Genomic DNA, 17,769 nt, shown 5'->3' on the forward strand with positions numbered 1-17,769 from the left:
TTTTTTTTCTTGGGCTGGAAATGGCATCTTTTGTGTTTTCCCACTGCACCGTGAGTCACCTAGGTTGACACTAGAAAACCTCTCCCAAAGGAGAGCAAGAGAGACACAGCAACATGCTTTTGTTTGATTTACAAGCAAATTAGGAAAGAACCTGACTCCATTCACAACTGTATTAGGAGTTATATACCACACATTTGCTACCTATAGATGCAGTCATATTTTACATGAATTTATACATTAAGAAATCACATATTGTCTTGTTTAGACATTCATGAACACCAGAGAACTCCCAAGAGCACTCATGTTCAGCCTTGTCCCTCCTGAGAGCCTGGCTCATCTCTCCCTCAGTGTATTTAAAGCTGTGCACCTAAATCCCCCTCCCAAACCAAAGGGATGCTTGAGGTTTATCTGCTTTGAGGATGTGATTATTTTTAATGGAGGAGCTCAGAACTGCAGATGGGGAAGGAACACATGAAGGGTCTGGCAAGCTCCAGCCCTGTCTGTCTGGGAGGAGTCTTGCCCCTTCCTAATTACCGCCACTGGCTCCCCTGCAAAGAAACCAAGAACATAACTTGTTACCTGTTCCAAACTTTGCTGGGAGCCCTCTTCCCCCACATCCAAGCATTCTCACTTATGTAAATTTGCTCCTGCATTGTTTTGGCAGTAGGCTAATTAGTCATCATGGATCGCCTGGGCTGCCTAATTACTGACTGCTTTGACAAGGCCCCCTCTGGAAGGGTTGCATAACCCCAGTGCATTAGGATCCAAGCCGCTGGTTGCAACGTTCCTCGCTGCACCAGGAGTATGGCGAGTGGTGCATCATCTTTGGCCCTGGCAGCGCCTCACTCCTGGCAAATCGGTCACATCTGAGGGAACAAGGGCATTCACAGCATGGCCGGCAGAGAGCGGAGTGCTGGGGAGCTCACTGTGAGGACGATGGGCAGCAATGGGGGGTGTGCGAGGGGGAAAATGCCCCACACTGACCCAGGGTCAGTTGAAAAACTGGCTGAATTGGCTGAAGGGAAGATTCAGATAGAGGTGAAGTCCAGGAGACTTCAGGGAGTTAATGGGAAAACAATTCCACTTATCTGCTTCCTGCCAGTCCGTATCCACTGACAGAGCAGAAGTAATTACAGATACTGTAGACACACTGTGGCATTAATTGTTTCAAATTGTGCTGCTTAACAACGCTTCCTGAAATGGCCCTCCGCCAGGGGCCAGAGAGCTGGTTTGAGCCAGCAGGTAACACTGTAAAGCATGGTGAGGTTGTTTGCACAGGTTTCTCACATTTTTCTTTCTCAAGAAACTCACTCCAGCTATGAAAAGGCAACAAAGGCTCGTGCTGATACTAATTTGGTCTCTGTTGAATATTAAGCATGGCATTCATACAGCTGTCTTAGCGGAGTAAGTCGACATATTTAATTTGAGGGTCTTTAGAGTTGGGCTCCTTGTAGGAGCCAAAAGCAGGGTCAGCATTGTAGATTAGAATCAATTCGGTGGACCGAAAACAAACGTTTGGAATATGTTTTGCCTTCCCTGAGCACGTCGCAGGCATTAGCAATAATGGGAGCCCTGTCTGTGCATGGAGAGGAAGCATCTACCGCTCAGGCTCCCGCCTACCCTCGCCCCGGGGTGTGCAGTCCTGTGACCTTCACGGTGGGTGCGATGATTCTGGATTCATCATCTCCTTCCTTGATGCTGCTGTGCTCAGGTCAGACACACACCCACAACCAGTGTTCTTCCCTTGTGGAAGAGAGAGGCAGGGAGGAAACAGAGACAGGAGCTGCTGAAACCTGATGAGGTGACTGAGGCTTTCGGGGCATGATGGGAGACGACTCTGGTTGCCTTTGGTGGCAGGAGTGCCATCGTTGCTAGGCTAACATTGCCCGGTTTACTAGTCTCCTCGAACTTCAGGGAATATTAGAGAGGCAAAGGGAAGGTTCAGGACCATTTTTTAGGTTCTTTTAGCCCATTCTGTGTGGCTGTCAGTACAACTCAGGCACAGATGCATCAGGAAAACATTAAGCCAGACCATGAAAAAGAGTGCTGGATTTGCTATGCGAAATGGGTCACTTGCTGTTTCTATGCATACATATGCTCTGATGCATTTCATTTCTTAACATTAAGGCTGAATGAGGTACTGTAGCAGAGACAGTGAAGTACATCCCTCCCCTCTTGGCATTATAAATCAATGGGGAGATGGCACCTTCCCCATCTGATGTGTCCACCTTTGCTGATGTGTTTCCTCCAATAACACTGCCAACTTAGAATGACCATTTTTATCTGAATGGCCATTTATACTTCTCACTTGTTCTTCCCAGAGGCCTCACTAACTGGCAGGTGGGAGTCAGCCTGACTCCTAGCCCAGCTCAGCCATCATCTAGCACTGTGACCTTGGTCCACTCACCTCTGCAAGGCTCCCTCCTCACTGCTCTAGATGAGGGCAGGAGGGCGCTCCAGTCTTCCCCTGCTCTGCATCTCTGATGACTCCACTGGTGTGGGCTTCAGCTCACAGAGAACTGAACTGAGGCAACTGAAAATCATGCCTGCAGTCTAGACAGACTTTCTGAAGGGAAGGCAAGTTTGCAATGTAAGTGGTTTGTATCAGTTCTGTGATTTAGCTGCTCCAAAGATTGAAATGGCAAAGGCTGGTTGTCAAGCTCTGAGCCCCTAACAAGATCAGGGGAGCTGGCCAGAGTGCTGAAGTCAGCCTCTGTTTGCAACAGTCATCAGACCTCACTAGCGCCCCAGCTCTCATGCACAGCACCACACTGTGCTGGTCAGCATTGCTACCCCCAAGACAGCGGCAGACAAGGGTTCTCAGCAGGCTCCAGACTTACGGCATCGGGCATGTAAACAGCTAGTGGAATTTTGGAGTACATTGCATTCGACAGTTCCCAGACCTGTTACAGCTATATTTAGCTTAGGAGAGTTTGGGAATAGCTTGGAGGGAGTGCACTGCCATTCAAATAAATATTAATAGTTCAGGTCTTGGAGCAAAGAAAATATTTCTTCAGTTTTTAGTATGTACCCATGAAGGACAAAGTTCCTCAGTGCAGCAAGACTTAGGGCATGAGGCTGTGATGAGCCCTCTGGAAACAGGAATCACCATTCCACTTGGGAAACAAATTCTACTTGCAGTTTAAACCAAATTGTCTGAGCTTCCCAGGTGCCTAGCCAAATACTTTCTCCCCACAATTCCCGCCTCAACAATTCACTTCTCATAGATTATAGTAATCTGTCTCTTTCTTTGTTGCTGTGTAGTATACTAATGATTCTCAAAATCTTCCCCAGTTTATCCAAAACACTTGCTCCAGAACTGTACCCCTCATCAACTCACGGGTGCTCATCTCCCCACTCCAGAGAAAGCCAAATGAGTGACACCTACTGGGAAGTCTGCCCTTATACTGGAGAAGCAGGAATGTCGCTGTTCCCCACCTCTGCATTTTCTAAGTCAAGGAGGTAGTCTACATAATTCCTTTCTTTAGCCTGAGGTTCAACTTCCCTATTAACATAGACACAACACTTCACTGAAGCTGGAGTATAAGAAATTTTCTGCTTGATGTGTTTTATGTCCCATTATTATTCTCCCTGCACATCACATGCCTCTTTGAGAGGCACAGGAGAATGTGTCTGGTGCAAAACTTCAGGGAGGGCCCCCCACTACTTAAAAAGGAGAGAGAGAGAGGTGGACTCATAAAGGAATTCATGCAAAGCCTTTACCTTCCCAGGAGGTCCTGACTCTTCAGAGTTCCTTCCTGCTCTAGAAACTTCCTTTGCATCCATGAACTCAATTGCCAGCCTCCCTGGGATGGCTGTTCCTCTCCTCTCTGGGTCTCCACAGTGCTGCTATGTGTCTGCTTTGTCACTATGGCTGGAGCAGGACTGATCAGTTTCCCCCAGCTAGCCTCTCTGCTGCTCATTATTCTCGGGATGAGAACAGAGGCAGGGCAAACATTAATTAGCTCAAAGTGTGGTATGTCAAATCGATCACTGCCCCACTTCCCCAAAACAACACCACAACCACCATAATGATTTAGCTCTTGTTTCCATCAGGTGGGAGAAGTCAGAACTGCACATTTGCATATACAGACTATTCACAGCAATAAATGAATAAAGTATATACATGCTCCCAAGTGAGGATATTTCACAGGGAAGAAACCAAGGGCAGGGGAAGTCTCGCTCCAAGGTAACAATGGCAACTTGGTAGTGTCCCCGGAAGAGTCTTCTTAGTGACCTAGAACTAGAGGGCGTACCAAAACTCCCATGCAAGATACATAATCTGGTCACAAAGAAAAGTATTTCCATGCAGAGGTGGAGGCAAAGCTCTCTCTGCCCTCTGGGTTCCCAGAAGGGGCAGGTAATCTATGCTTACACTGTGGGCATTCCTAAGGCTCCCTAGGTGAGCCCAAGAGGATTTGGGTGCATCTCCAGAATCCAGAGCTCATACCCCAGGGCTGGACTCCTTGGCAGTGAGCCTGCCCCGGTTCCCTGGGAATAGTAGGAGCAGCCACCAGAGCGAGCCCAATACTCGGGGAGAAGCGGGCACTGGCAGCGGAAACCTTCAGGCGCCTTCTCAGCATTCATTCTTAGTCCCACCTACAGCCATTCTAGAAACAGTTGCAGACAGTGGCCAAAGGCCCCAAAGAGAAGCTGGTGGTGGTAGATGAGGCAGCAAGATGAGGGAAACAAGCTGCCCTCACAAGGAGCAGTGCCCCTTACTGAGGAGGCAGGCAGGGGTGGCGACCCCAAGCAGAGGCAAGCAGGCTGGCTCGCATTACCTAAGCTGTGTTTGGCTGCAGTTATGCCAGTCTCTTTCAGAACCACCTCTCCTTGCAAGCCCCAGTCCTACTAATAAGCCATTGACCTTGAGTTTGAGTCTGGGCTGATTTGCTGCTCTGTCGAAGGGAAGCCCAGGGGCCTTGTGGCTTAACAAGAAGAAATCCTCCTTATTTTACCAGCAATCGTTTTTCCTCTCCTTCTGCCACAGTGATCAAATTAGCAGGCTGCTTTTCCTCCGAGAAAATGTGTCCACAGGTCCCAGGAGGCACTGCCCATTTGCCTGTCTGATGGGTTTGGGAAGAGAAAGCAGGGCTGTATGTGGGCACATGTCCCTCCCTTCCCAGCCCCAGGAGGGTCTTCTCCCACCTGGGAAGGCCACCCAACCAGCAGAGAGACCAAGGGGGGCGGGAGCTGGAGTCCTAGCTGCAGGAGATCTGGCAGGTGGCCGCATACACGCTGCTGCCCACCGGGCCCCCGCTGCTCAGGCTGCTGGTGGGACACTTGAGGGGCTTCATGCTGCTGTCCCTCTGGATGTGCAAGTGCTTGAGCCGCCAGCGCTCCCAGCCCCTCCGAAACTCCGTCTGGACCTTCCGTGGGAAAAGGAGGGAAACAGAAAAACCATCAGACAAACCAACTGCCCACAAAATAGCTCCATTATTACATTTGTAGGGAAGGGAAAAAAATCCACTGCATTATATTGAGACACAAGTCAAGGCCTTCAGGCGCCTAAATTAATATCCCAATAAAATTGTTTATTGTCTCCTATTTTCTGCCTCGCCCCAGGAGAGAGCTGGGCTTGATGATCTAATTGGTCTCTTCCATCTCTAAACTCCGACTCAGCTAAGTACCTTTTATAGTCCATCACAGGATCACTTAACTTTAGAGAAGTACAGCAAGAGAAATGACGGGAGACGGGTGACGGGAGAGTGAAGACAAGGAGGAGGGAGAATCTGACTTCAGCCAGGATGGCTGAGAAGAGGGACATCACACTCCTACCCCTACGATGACTACGCCAGGTTTCCACACCAGGCTTTTATCCCGGCCCAGGGCCTCCCGGGGAGGAAGAGGAACGAGCCTGAGACTGGGAGCTGTGAGGTGGGCCCTGCGGACAGGGGCTTCTCGGCCTGGATTTGAACTGATTTCAACCGGGAACTAGTCCAACCCACAGTGGGTGCAGCCCACTCAGCTAGGATCCCTGCCGTGCTGAGCTCAGGTCTCCTCATCAGAAGTCTTCTCAAGAGGGCTAAGGCTTGGAGACCAGGTTGTTGGGGCAGAAAGTTACAAATCCAACTGACACTGCAGAGCGCCAGTCACTTGAGAACTTGTGGCGATTCCATGGCTCCTTGGGATGGTGTGTGTGATTTTGGTCTCCCAGAGGGACTGCTGGAACCTGCACATCTAGTCCGAGAGGTCTGGGGTTCCCTTCTGGGGCACGTTCCCATAAGTGGGCTTTCTGGAGCTTCTCTGATGTCTCCCACCCTTGTTCCCAGGCCTTCTCGTGCCTGAATGTCTGGGACCTGGACTCCCCTCTCAGGCCCCAGCCACCAGGAGGTGACCAGGAGGGACTGGCTGCCAGCAGCCATGGGTAAGTGGCTCACTGCCAATGACCCCATCAGTCCCTGTGCAAACAGCCCTTTTCTCTACCTGCAAGGGCTATTAACTGTCTGGCTAAGCCCAGCAAGATGCCTGCCATGACCACATGCATGCCACCCCTTAATAGAACTTTTCTGCACTGAGCAGAGCTGAGGTGGCCCAAGGCTGCCCACCAGGATGGCACTAATATCTTGGCAGTGTCATGGAGCCCAGGCCTGGGTGCAGGAAGGTAGGCCAAGCAGACGCCACCATGGCCAGCCACCCTGCCATGTGCCACCTCACTGCCTGGTCCTGCATATGTGATATGTGTGCTAACAGCTGGGATAAGCACACCTGAGGCTTGTGCACCAAGTTAAGAATTTGTCTCACAAGACATGGATAAAGATGGTAAACCAAGGCACATCCATGGGAAGCCACCTCAGGGACTGAAGAGGTTCTGTGAGTACCAGTAGGAAGTGGGCAGGACCTGACTTCTCAGTGCTGACACACAGTGCCCCTCCTGCCCACATCTCCTTCAGCATTTTTTCTGAACCTCTGCTGCAATCTCTGTAATGACAGTTACAAAAACCATCATTCAGTGGGAGCTTACTGCACACCCAGCATTTTCCATGGGTTATTTTAGTTGACTCTCACAGCAACCCCATGAAGTAGCTCTTGTTAATGTGTCCTGTTTAAAGGGGAGGACGGCATTAGGTCACTGAATATAACTAAATGGGCATCTGATGGTGGGTTCCTTCTGTTACTGAGTTATTACAATGAAACAACAAAGAAGATATCGTGAATTCTGGACACCCATCCTAGCAGGTGTGCTTTCTCGTATGTCAGATGTGCCCTCATTTCCAGGGTCCTCCCTGGCCAGGCACTGTGCCAGGCTCAGGGATTTGGGATGAATCGGTAAGCTCATGCACCACCATTTACACCAGGGACAGTGTCTACCTGGGTCACACAGCTGGGTGGTGGCAGACCTGGGACCAGCACTCAGGCTCCTGAGTCACGAGCCATGGTGAGAGGACATGAGCCACAGCAAAACCACCCCCAGACCTCCCCTCCCCGGGTCCCACTCCCCACTCACTGGCAGCTGGCCCAGACCTCAGCAGCCAGGCAGGACCAATGTCCAGGCCACACCTTTTCTCTCTCGATCACAAGTACCTGGTATTGCCATGGCAACTGGGTCTGGAGAACAGCTCTGGTGGACTGAGACCTCAGCCCAGGAGCCACATGTTTTCGTGGCCCAGTGCGGACTTGTGTGCGTGTCCTTGTGCCTGGAGGAGCCAGGGAAGGAGGCATTGCCGGCAGGCTCTCCTGGCCCTCTGGGCAAGATCTCCTGGACCCCACAGCCTGAGCCCGGGAGAGCCCAGGGGAGAGGCCAAATGGGAATCAGTGATTCAGAGGTCAAGTTACTAGCCAAGGGCAGAGGGAGGATGTGTGCCCATCCCTCCCTCCTGAAAAAGGTGGGCCAGCCTTGGGGGAGCAGCCGAGGTGGGGAGCAGGAGAGATGGGGAGTAATGGGGTGACTAGAGCAGTGGTGGGTAAGCCACAAGCCACACACACCCGCATGTGCATGCAGAAGTCGGGCAGTGAGCAGGTGCTGCCAGCATGGCTCTGGGGAAAGAGGACGGAGAAGGAAATGACTGGGTGGGGTGGCAGGGCTGGGGGTGGCAAGGAGGCACAAAGTGCAGAGGGAGCCTCACTCTCTCCTCATGTGCCTCTGCTCCCCATCCACACAGGGATGCCTGCCACCCTGCCCTGTGCCCCAGAAAATAAAGCAGAGCTTAGGGCCAGGGAGCACATCAGCCCTCCGGCCCAAACCGTTCCTGAGGGCAATGCCACCCCAAGAGCTTGTGGTTCCTAGTATCTCAACATTTACTTCCGTTTCTCAGGAAGTTCTTTATGAGAACCAGGTCTGGAATGTCCTGGTGCCTCCTGCAGATCAAGGACCTGTAGGACAACGTCCCTCTGAGTGTCCTCTATACACATCTGCCTTCCCTGGCCCACCCCATGCTAAGCCTGGCCTTGCCTCCACTTCCAAGCCCCAGTAGCCCTGAGGCATCAGTGGGGACCCCTCCTGGGGTCTACTAGCTGTGAACTGGGCTGTTTATTTCACATTGCTGAACCTTGATTTCTCATCTGTAAAATGGGGATAACATCTGCCTATAGCACCAGATTTAATAAAATAGTTGAGCACCTTCTACACAGTAAGCACTCAAGAAATGTTGCTTCCCCACCGTTTTAGAGATCTCAAGTCTGCTCCATGTGCACCTCCACTTCGTAGATGAGGAATCTGAGGTTCAGAGCGGGCATGTGACTTGCCCGAAGTCACACAGCCCACCACTGCTGCATGACATCTCTTCTTTGAGCCATTGCACAGCTCCCTGAAATATCACGGCTGCCACCCACTGCTCCCCTTGGATCCTCCACACTCGAAGCAAAAGTAAAATCTGTATGAACGTGCTGACTCTTCAGATCTCTGAGCTCCAGATTCCAGATTCAGTGACAAAGAAGCCACATAAAAAGCACCAGGTCTTGGAGGAGCACTGTTCTGGGGTCCCAAGAGCCCCAGCCCACTAACATCAACCCTCACCTGTGCCCAAACAGAGTCCTCAGTTTCCCCCGGTCTGTGGGGTGGGGGATGCCTGCACTCCCTTCCCTGCGGAGTTAGCCCTGTTTTGGATACTTCCCTAGGTGGCCCTGGTGCCACCTCTGGGACTATTATTTTTGTCCCCTCTGGAAGGAATCAGCGGTGGGAGTGCTGTGGCAACTGTGACACCCAGTTTGATGGCCTGGGGTTCCTCCTGCACAAATCTGCGTACTCTGGAGCGAGGGCCTTCCCTAGGCACTCAAGACACAGATGGGCCTCCTCCCAGGAGCTGACCATCTTGGACAGGGGAGGGCTGTGGCCCTGCAGGGTCTGCAGGAGTGGGTGTGGGGTCTGTGAGGACCTCCTTCTTCCACCGCAGCAACCAGAAAGCCACGAGAGGGACGCACCTCCTTCCTGTTGTGGGCCAGGGCGCTTGGCCACACACAAGGAGCGGGCACTCCTCTCTCAGTCAGAATGCATTCGAATCCTGGTTCTGCCACTATTTACAAACCTAGCAGCAAACCCAGGGCATGTTTCCTACTCTCTCTGATCTTCAATGATCTCAGGTGTGAGAAATGGGAATATTGAAACCAGAATTTTAGTAGGGATTATTTTTGAGGGGAGGCAGTGACAATTAAATGAGACAGTGATTATTAAAGCCCCAAGGCATCTGTGTTGAATCACCTTGTAAAGGTCACTGGTTCACTCAGGACCCTCTTACCACGAGGCTGGGTCTTCCCCAAGTTCATACACAGTTAGGGTATGTATATACACACATGTGTGTGTGTGTGTGAGAAACACACACACAACTGCAGAAGAGCCACTGGCAGCAGCCCCCAGAACCCTACTGTCCCTCCTCTGGCCTTACCTCATTGTTGACAAAGCAGTACAATACGGCCACCATCAGCCCCTGGAAACAAGAGTCACGTCAGCAGGGAGGTGGGAGAGAGGTGCCCATCAGGCAGGCCCTAGTCTGAAGCTCCTTGGGGCTCCAGCCCCAACACCCCCCTCCTCAGACTGGGCAGCCCAGACAGACCCAGAGAGGAGGTGGTGAGTTCCTTCTCCTTTACTTTCTGGAGGAACAAAAGTCCCTTTGCTCAGGTACTGCAGAAGCTCTTCAACCACCCCCTCCTTGAGAAGGCCTGACCCGAGGCAGTACCCCACCTCTGGCCACCTAAAACTAGTAGAGAAGATCAATTCTTGGCTTTGGAAACTATGTAACCTGGAAAGTCTTGTAACATCTCTGAGCCTCCATTTCCTCCTCTATAAAATGGGGACAATTCTGTATACCTCCTGGGGTTCTGTGAGGATTAAATGCACAATGTGTGTAAAGCACCCGACAGGTGCCCACCACCCAGTAGCAGCAGTAGATGACAATCGTAGCACCAAGCTGGGTGCTCACAGCTACATCCAGGAAGGTTTCTTGTCCACTGTGCTCATAGAGAAGACTGGCCTGGTGTCAGGACAATCTGGGGGTTCGAGCTCTGGGTCTGCTCCAACCATGTGATTTTGGGCAAGGGCTACTGTCCTCCCCAGGCCGTAGGCTGCCCATCTGCATGATGCAGGTTGGTCTGTGCACCCCCCCCAACTCTGGGACTTGGCAGGAGAGGACCCCCAGTGTGAGGTCACCTGGAAGGAAGTGAAGGAGAGCTCTGTGAACAGCTTGATGAAACGCAGCATCCCCCGGGCATGCTCGTCCATCACGAAGGCAAAGATGACCTCATGGGTCCCCAGCAGAGGGATGAGCGTCAGTGTGGACCTGGCAAGTCTGGGGTGGGGTGAAGATGTCATTCTAGACCTCTCCCATGGACTCTTCTCCCCTTCTGGTGCCTCCATCCCCCACCAAGACATGGCATCTGGGGCGCAGACACCTTCCCACCCCAAGTACCCTAGGACAGGCTGCCTGGAGGGGAAGTAGTAGAGGTTGAGACCCCCTAGAAGCCCAAAACTGCCCAGGTCCAGGGGAGAGAGCAAAGCTTGGGCACCAGACCAGGCTGGGCCGGAGAAGGTCATGTAGGGTTCCAAGCTGAGCAGCCCGTGTCTGCTGGAAGGGAGAGCTGAGGGTGCCCAGCACAGCCAGCTCAGTTGCATCACCTGCACTTGATGTCAGTTTTGCACATGAGATTGGCTTTCAGTTTGGACACCACGATGCAGATGACCCGGACAAAGATGAGGAAGTTCATCTGCAGGGCAGACAGGTGGACGGCTGGAGGCCCTCCCAAGATGCCCTCTCTCCCCACTTCTTTCCCCAGCACTGCCAGGTGCACCCTAACTGCTGCTCTCTGACACACTGTCACTCACCCCAATGGCAAAGAGAATGGGCAGCCGGATAATGAGCCAGATGTTCATGTTTGAGTTCCTGGTCCAGCAGCTGGAGAGGGGAGAGAGACACACACAGGCGGCCAGTGGGACCCACAGAGACCCCAGCTCCCAGTGCAGGCACAGGGGCAACCTAAGTGACACGCAGAGCCAGATGACCAGGAGCTACTCAACAACCAGTCCCACACATACCCACACAGTCCTTCAAGCCACACACACATGCACATACACAGCCCCAAACACATGGTCACACACACATAGACAGACATGGCTCCTTTACGAACCTACCACTACAATCGTGTGTACATCACACAAAAATGAAACATTTCACCCAGATTTTACAGAGGAACCTGCAGGGGCATGTATCCCACCAACATGGCATTTGTCATCATACAACTCTGGGGAGGCAGCAGGTGGGGGACAGGTGGTGGTGGTGGGTAGAGAAAGCACATTAAGCTCCTGGTCCATCCACTTATCCTCTCAACAGGTCGTGGCCCAGCGCCCCAGGGGCCAAGGATTCCCATAGGGTTTGAGGATGGCGACCTCAGCACACTGATGCATCAGAGCAGGAAACTCACCCTTCGTCCTCATAGAGGTGCTTGACAATGCCCCAGGGGACAACAAACAGCAGGGGGACACCTGAGAGGAGAGACAGGGAGGGAGGGAAGGGGCTGGCAGGCCAGAACCACCACCGTGCACACCCAGATGCTTCTCCCACCTCCACCCCTTTGCCCTCCTGGCCCCAAACCACGCTTTCCAGCATGTATGGACCTACGTTGGTCTGGATGCCTGGGAGAGCAGAGGTGGGAGGAGCCCCCTCCCCGATTCCCCCGACTCCTCCTTAGAGGTCCCACCACACTGCAGCTGGGTTACAGTCCTCCCCAGGCGGCCCCCTCCCATGGGCCAGGCACACAGTCAGGGCTTGTCCCAGGGTCCTAGCTGAGACAGGAGGGCTCAGACACCCCAGGAGCACAGGGACAGGGTCACAGGGTGGGGGGAATGTGCTGGATGAGGTGGGAACAGGCCAACTCTGATGTCCTTGCTGCCCAGCCCACACGCCCATCTCAGTTCACTCCTTTGGGCACTGGAAGCCCCTCCAATTATCTGTCCCCTGCCTGTGAGCACCTGCAAGCCGCCGGGCAGAAGCCTGGAACTGAGGCAGGAGCCCTATCCATGATGCCGAAAGTGCAGCAAATGGGCGGTGGCCCACAGTGAAAACAGCTTCAACAGCCTCCCTTTCCGCCCAGGTGAGACCCAACTGGTGCACCGGGCAGCTTCTAGGTGGCCCCCAATGATCCCACCTCCTGGTATTCACACCCTGGTGCAGCCCCCATTGTATCAGGATTGGTCCGTGTGACCAGTGATGGACGTGATGGCATGCCACTTCTCAAAGACAGTCTTAAAGGTTATAAAAAGCTTGTCTTGGGCTCCCTCATCTGATCACTTGTGCTGTGGGACACCAGTTGCCACTTCCAAGAACCAGCAGGGACCTAAGCGTCCTGCCAACAATCCCGAGTGGCCATCCCCAGTGAAGCCTTGAGATGTCAACAGCCCCAGCTAACAGCTTGACATCTGTTAGAAATCCTGAGCCAGAGGCACACAGCAAAGTTGAACCCAGATTCCTGACCACAGAAACTGTGGGATACACTTGCTTGAAGCTTCTAAGTTGTGGGGTCATTTTTTATGAAGCAATAGATACTAATTCAGCTGGTTTCCAGTTCCTTAAGGGTAGAACCTCATTCATCTTCAGAGCCTCATTGTCTCATCTCAGCTCATCTTAGCACACTGAGAGCTCCATGTGTGTTTGCTGACTTAAAATTGGACTGTCTATGTTCACATAACAGATGGAGATGGGTCAGGCACTTAGGAGAGTACAGTTGGTTCTAGAATGCAAGGCTGCAATCCTATGCTCATGTCAACCACCCTAAATGGCTTCTGCAGCACCTCTCTCCATGCCTGCCTGTTGGCATTGCTCTCAAAGTTGGAGGGGTATGTGCCTGAGATAGAGTGCATATTAAAGTGTGTAGACACAGGCGTGCGTTGATGGTGGAGGGGTCCATGCATCTATGTGGCTTTGGGGGGATCTGCCCCAGTAGCACTTTTCCAGGGCAGAACCCACTTCACAGCCCTTCCTGTCACTTTCATCCATAACCTGAACAGCTGGCTGTCCACTCAGTGGCAGCTGAGCAGCTCACACACCTGGAGCTGGAGCTGCCGTGCTGGATGGTGGCAGACAGGGACGGGGGAAGCAGGAAGTTCACAGCTGTCCAGCATTCTTCATCTGGTATCTCTTTCCTTGGCCATTTATTTTTACACAAACCAGACCTCTCATCAACCACATGCTTTAGTAACAGGCCTTTGTGAGACTGGGTAAGGGATCAAGGGCCCCCAGCAGGTAGCACGGAGCCTGCCACGTAGAAGATGCTCAGTGAGAATGGAATGAATGAATGAATGAATAATGAGGGAGTCAAATATATCAATGAGAGAAGGGAAGCTCTCCAGGCAAGAACACACCCATTCCCAGAGTCACACACATGTACGGACACCTCCTCCTTGTGCATCCCCAGCCACCTGCTGTCCTTTCTGAGACCGAATCCAGAATCAAGGGCTCATTCATGTTATCAGCCAGACCTGGCAAACTTGATTCATTCACCAGCATCTCTTTAACAAAGCCTTTTAAGAAATGCAAACACAGCTCTGCTGTACACAAACATCACACACTCCTTGGCTGGCGTCATCTTTCTCCCATTTTGAAAATCATCAAGACAGGCTGGAGAAAAAGGCTTGAATTAAGACAACAAACCACCGGCTCTGAGAAGTAATGGCTGCTCCGTCCATCACTTGCCTCCCTCTTCTGCAGCCTCCCTGTAGTGGGTAACGGGGGCACCTGTCTGCTGGAAGACAGCAGCACAAGCTGACATGCCTTCTGGGGACTCCCCCAACTGTCAGGGTCCTAGTTTTCATTCTTCTTGCACACAAGGCTGAGAGTTGTTTCCTAAGCATCCCAACTTGGCCTAGGCCCCCTGGCAGCACAACAGAACTCTTGGCTCTCTGTGAATCTCTCTGTCCTTCTGTCTTTGTCCCTCTCTCTCTCTCTCCCCATCCCAATTCCTCAAGAAAAGGGTGTTCTCATTTGGGGGTGGCTGGCATCCTCTGGGTCCTGCTCTTGTGCTTCCTCAGGCTCTGAGCCCTGAGCTGGGGCAGGAGGTGGTGGGAAAGGACTGGCACTGCCTCCTCCATTTCCCAGAGACCTCAGGGCACCACCAGCCCTCCACCCAGCGCCCCACTCTTCTGCATGAATCACACCCACCCTATGACTGTTCCCGCTCTAGGGTCACCATGGTGACAGGCACTAACAGAGCTGATGCTGTTTCCCAGAAGGGACAGACACCATCTGCCCTGAAGACGGCCTTCCCAGTGCACCCCTTGATGACCCACTCTGCCTCCACCGCTAGTTAGCAGCAGGGAGCTCTAGCTGCCCGCTACCAGCTGGCCTGCCTAAGCATGAAGAAGAGGCCTGGGGGCGAGGAAAGCAAAGTAGGAGGGGCTGGGCCCCAGAGGAAGAGGGGGGAAGGGTGGGAGCACGGAGCTGTGTGCAGAGACCAGGCCACCTGCCCACCTTTGCAGAGGCTGGAGCTGGCTCAGATGCGTCCTCAGCAAACTGAAGAGATGCTGCTCAGCGCAGGCCAGAGAACTCTGCAGGCCAGGCGGCAGGGCCTGGAGCCCGGAATCAGGAGCCCCCTCTCTGGGCCTCCGTGTCCTCCAGACACTGACCACATTAAATCCCCCTTAGAGGTACTCTTCTACAACAGGGCTTTATAGAGCCGCATGCCCGGGAAACACCAGCAGAAAGGAATGAAGTGTGAAAACAACAGCAGGGAGGCCGAGGGGCCAGGAGACTTGAGGAGGGCGTTGGACCAGGACAGCCTTGCAAAGGCTCAGGGGTTGGGAGCCAGCATGGGAGGGGGGACATCGAGGTAGGAGTATGTCTGTGACTGAGGCAGGAAGTCCCCGGAGGTCAGGGGGCAGCAGTGGTCAGAGCATCCGAGGTAGGTGAATGAATGAATGGAATGAATGAATGAACAGCAAGCTCGAGGCAGAGGACAGGGTTCTGTGGTGTCTGGGCCAGAGGGCAGGGCCTGTTCTCTGGCTCCACTGCAGGTGGACGCCCGTGGGCCCCTGCAGAGTAAGCGCTGCTGCATCTGCTTTCCCAGTAGTGGGGGGTGGGGGGGCTGGGAGGCTGTGGGTAGGGGTCCCAGCCCCTGCCCATCCCACCTGTCCTCATTGGAATCCCACGTGGCAAGAGGCAGAAGCACAACCAGAAATGTTCCAGTAAAAAAAAGACACAATAGTTCTCAGTAAACTTTTTTGGCTAGAACATTTCCAGCTGGGCTCCAGGCACATCCACGGACCGCCCTCTCCTCACTGGCCTCTGGCCACCCCACCCTGCTCTGCTCAACTGGGAGCCCTTCTCTTCATCATGGTGTGACAAAGCCATGGCCCCTCAGGCCCATCCCCAGTGGCCCCCCGGCCCTGAGGTGCAGGACTCTCCATTTCCCTCAGGGCCTGGGCTTCCCAGGACCCGGTGCAGGGCTCCATCCACAAAGGGTTTAGGAGCAGGAGTATTTGAGGACAGTGCCGTGAGCGCCAATAGTGTGTGTGGTATGCTTGGCCGGATAGGGGGAGGCCTCTGCTTCCCTTAAGGGAAGAGAACTTTGCAGAGAGGGGAGGGTCACCATAACCTGCTGCAGGTCCTGACAGCCCCATCTGCAGTGAGTTACCCATGGGCCCTGCCCTGGGCCCTGCAGTGTTCTGAGGACCAAGGGGCTTCCTGGGGGTAGCCAGAAGGAGCCTTTGGTCTCCCATCCCCCATGCACAGGTTGGGGTGGGGGCGAGGTGAATGGTGCCTTACCCCAGCCTATGCTCAGATAGCGCCTGAAGACGCGCTGCTCAGAGAAGACTGACAGGGCCAGCAGCGTGTACAGGTACACGCCCTCCACCAGGAGCCAGTAGTAGTTGGCCGCCACGCAGTACTGCATGAGCAGGAACACCAGGCGGCAGCCCAGAGAGTCCTGGGGGCAGAGGGAGGGGCCGGGGGACAACAGCTCTGCCCCCTGCTTCTCGGGGGGGGGCCCCCCTCCCCGCCCTGTCCCAGCTGCCCTCCTGCCACGGAGAATGCAGGATGAGGGTGTTAACACTTCTGGTCACAGCCAGTGCTAAGAATCTGACCTGCTCTAGCTCACTGAATCCTCACTATCCTGCAAGGGAGAAACTGTTATTATTCCCATACAGGGCAGAAAACTGAGGCTCAGAAAAGTTAAATGACTTGCCCAAAACTATACAGCTAGTAAATGGCAGAGCCAGGAGTCAAACCCTGGTCTGTCTCCAAAGACCACCTGCGTCCTACTGCGAACCCCCTAAGGACAGGGGCTGGGTCTGTCTCCTTAGACTGGGGGCTCCCCACGGAGGACTGCCTCTCCCATCAGACCAGGGGCTCCCTGAGGACCTGGCCTGGGCACCTCTTGCCTTTCTTTGTGCTAGATCTGGGTGGGGTGGGAGGCCGGCCTTACTGTCCATCCATCCCTCCCCAGGCCCTTCCTGGACACACCACACACCTGGTAGGAGAGGAGCCCATCCCACTGGTGCTGCTGGGCGGCCGTGCTATACATCCATTTGAGGGCCGCGTCCTTGATGAAGACCGACAGTGCTCGGAGGATGAAGGATAAAAACAGGTTCAGGTGGATGTAGTTTCGGGTGCAGCGCAGGTGTCTGTGGGAGAAAGCAGGGCCCTTCTCTGGTGAGATGGCCAACAGTTCTGCTCCACAACCCGGGTACTCAGGCTAACACACACCTCAGACATTTTTCTGGGGCTCGGACTAGGCTTTGGACTTCCTTCCTTTGAGCATACCCTTCCTTCCCATAACCTTGAAAATCCTTGGTGTCCAACTTAAGTCCTGACTCTCCACAAAGTCTTCAACTGTGTGGGTACTGCCCACCCCGACCCCCTCCCCATCCACATCCTAGCCTTCTCTCTGTGGCAACTTCTTTTCTACAAAGCCACATATAACTCAAGTGATTTATGTGTAAGGCGCACTCTCCCCATGGGAACTTTTGCTTTGCCTCTTGATGACAAGGCCATGTCTTACATGCCTCTGGGCTTCCTTACAGAGGCAGACTGGGGCTAAGCACATGGAAAAATTTAAAAAGTATCAGATACACTTTCAATACCTTTTCACATAAAAACAAATAGCACACTGGAAATATGAGGGCATTTCTTTACCTGATAAGGGCTATCTACCAAACCAGGAGCAAACAGCATTCTTAAGTGAGAAATTTAGGAAGGATTCCTTTTCAAGGAAACAGGAAATAATAGCAAACAGGAAAATAAGGATCCTCTAGCTTTAAGAAATATCATCACATCTATTTATCATTGCACTATACAGATCCTAGCCATTGTAAAAAGGCAAGGGGGAAAAATGTGTAATAATTGGAAATAA

General features: G+C 53.1%; 1 protein-coding gene across 3 annotated transcripts in view; it reads right to left on the bottom strand.

Moving 5' to 3' along the window:
• Nucleotides 1-997: 997 nt before the first annotated feature.
• The window catches only part of GLP1R (glucagon like peptide 1 receptor), a 36,520-nt gene continuing 19,748 nt past the window's right edge, over nucleotides 998-17,769 (bottom strand). For 2 of the 3 annotated variants that reach the window (XM_036907145.2, XM_036907146.2), the window contains 8 exons: nucleotides 16,888-17,041; nucleotides 16,185-16,344; nucleotides 11,851-11,911; nucleotides 11,255-11,324; nucleotides 11,048-11,136; nucleotides 10,583-10,721; nucleotides 9,822-9,863; nucleotides 998-5,369 (listed from right to left, as the gene is read on the bottom strand). In XM_036907145.2, coding sequence (XP_036763040.1) covers nucleotides 5,202-5,369; nucleotides 9,822-9,863; nucleotides 10,583-10,721; nucleotides 11,048-11,136; nucleotides 11,255-11,324; nucleotides 11,851-11,911; nucleotides 16,185-16,344; nucleotides 16,888-17,041 — 883 coding nt within the window. In that variant the 3' untranslated portion in view covers nucleotides 998-5,201. The remainder of the gene's footprint in view (nucleotides 5,370-9,821; nucleotides 9,864-10,582; nucleotides 10,722-11,047; nucleotides 11,137-11,254; nucleotides 11,325-11,850; nucleotides 11,912-16,184; nucleotides 16,345-16,887; nucleotides 17,042-17,769) is intronic. The other variant, XR_005029194.2, reaches the window with a different exon arrangement.

This window comes from Manis pentadactyla, chromosome 16 (assembly GCF_030020395.1).
Source record: "Manis pentadactyla isolate mManPen7 chromosome 16, mManPen7.hap1, whole genome shotgun sequence".
Lineage (NCBI taxonomy): Eukaryota > Metazoa > Chordata > Mammalia > Pholidota > Manidae > Manis > Manis pentadactyla.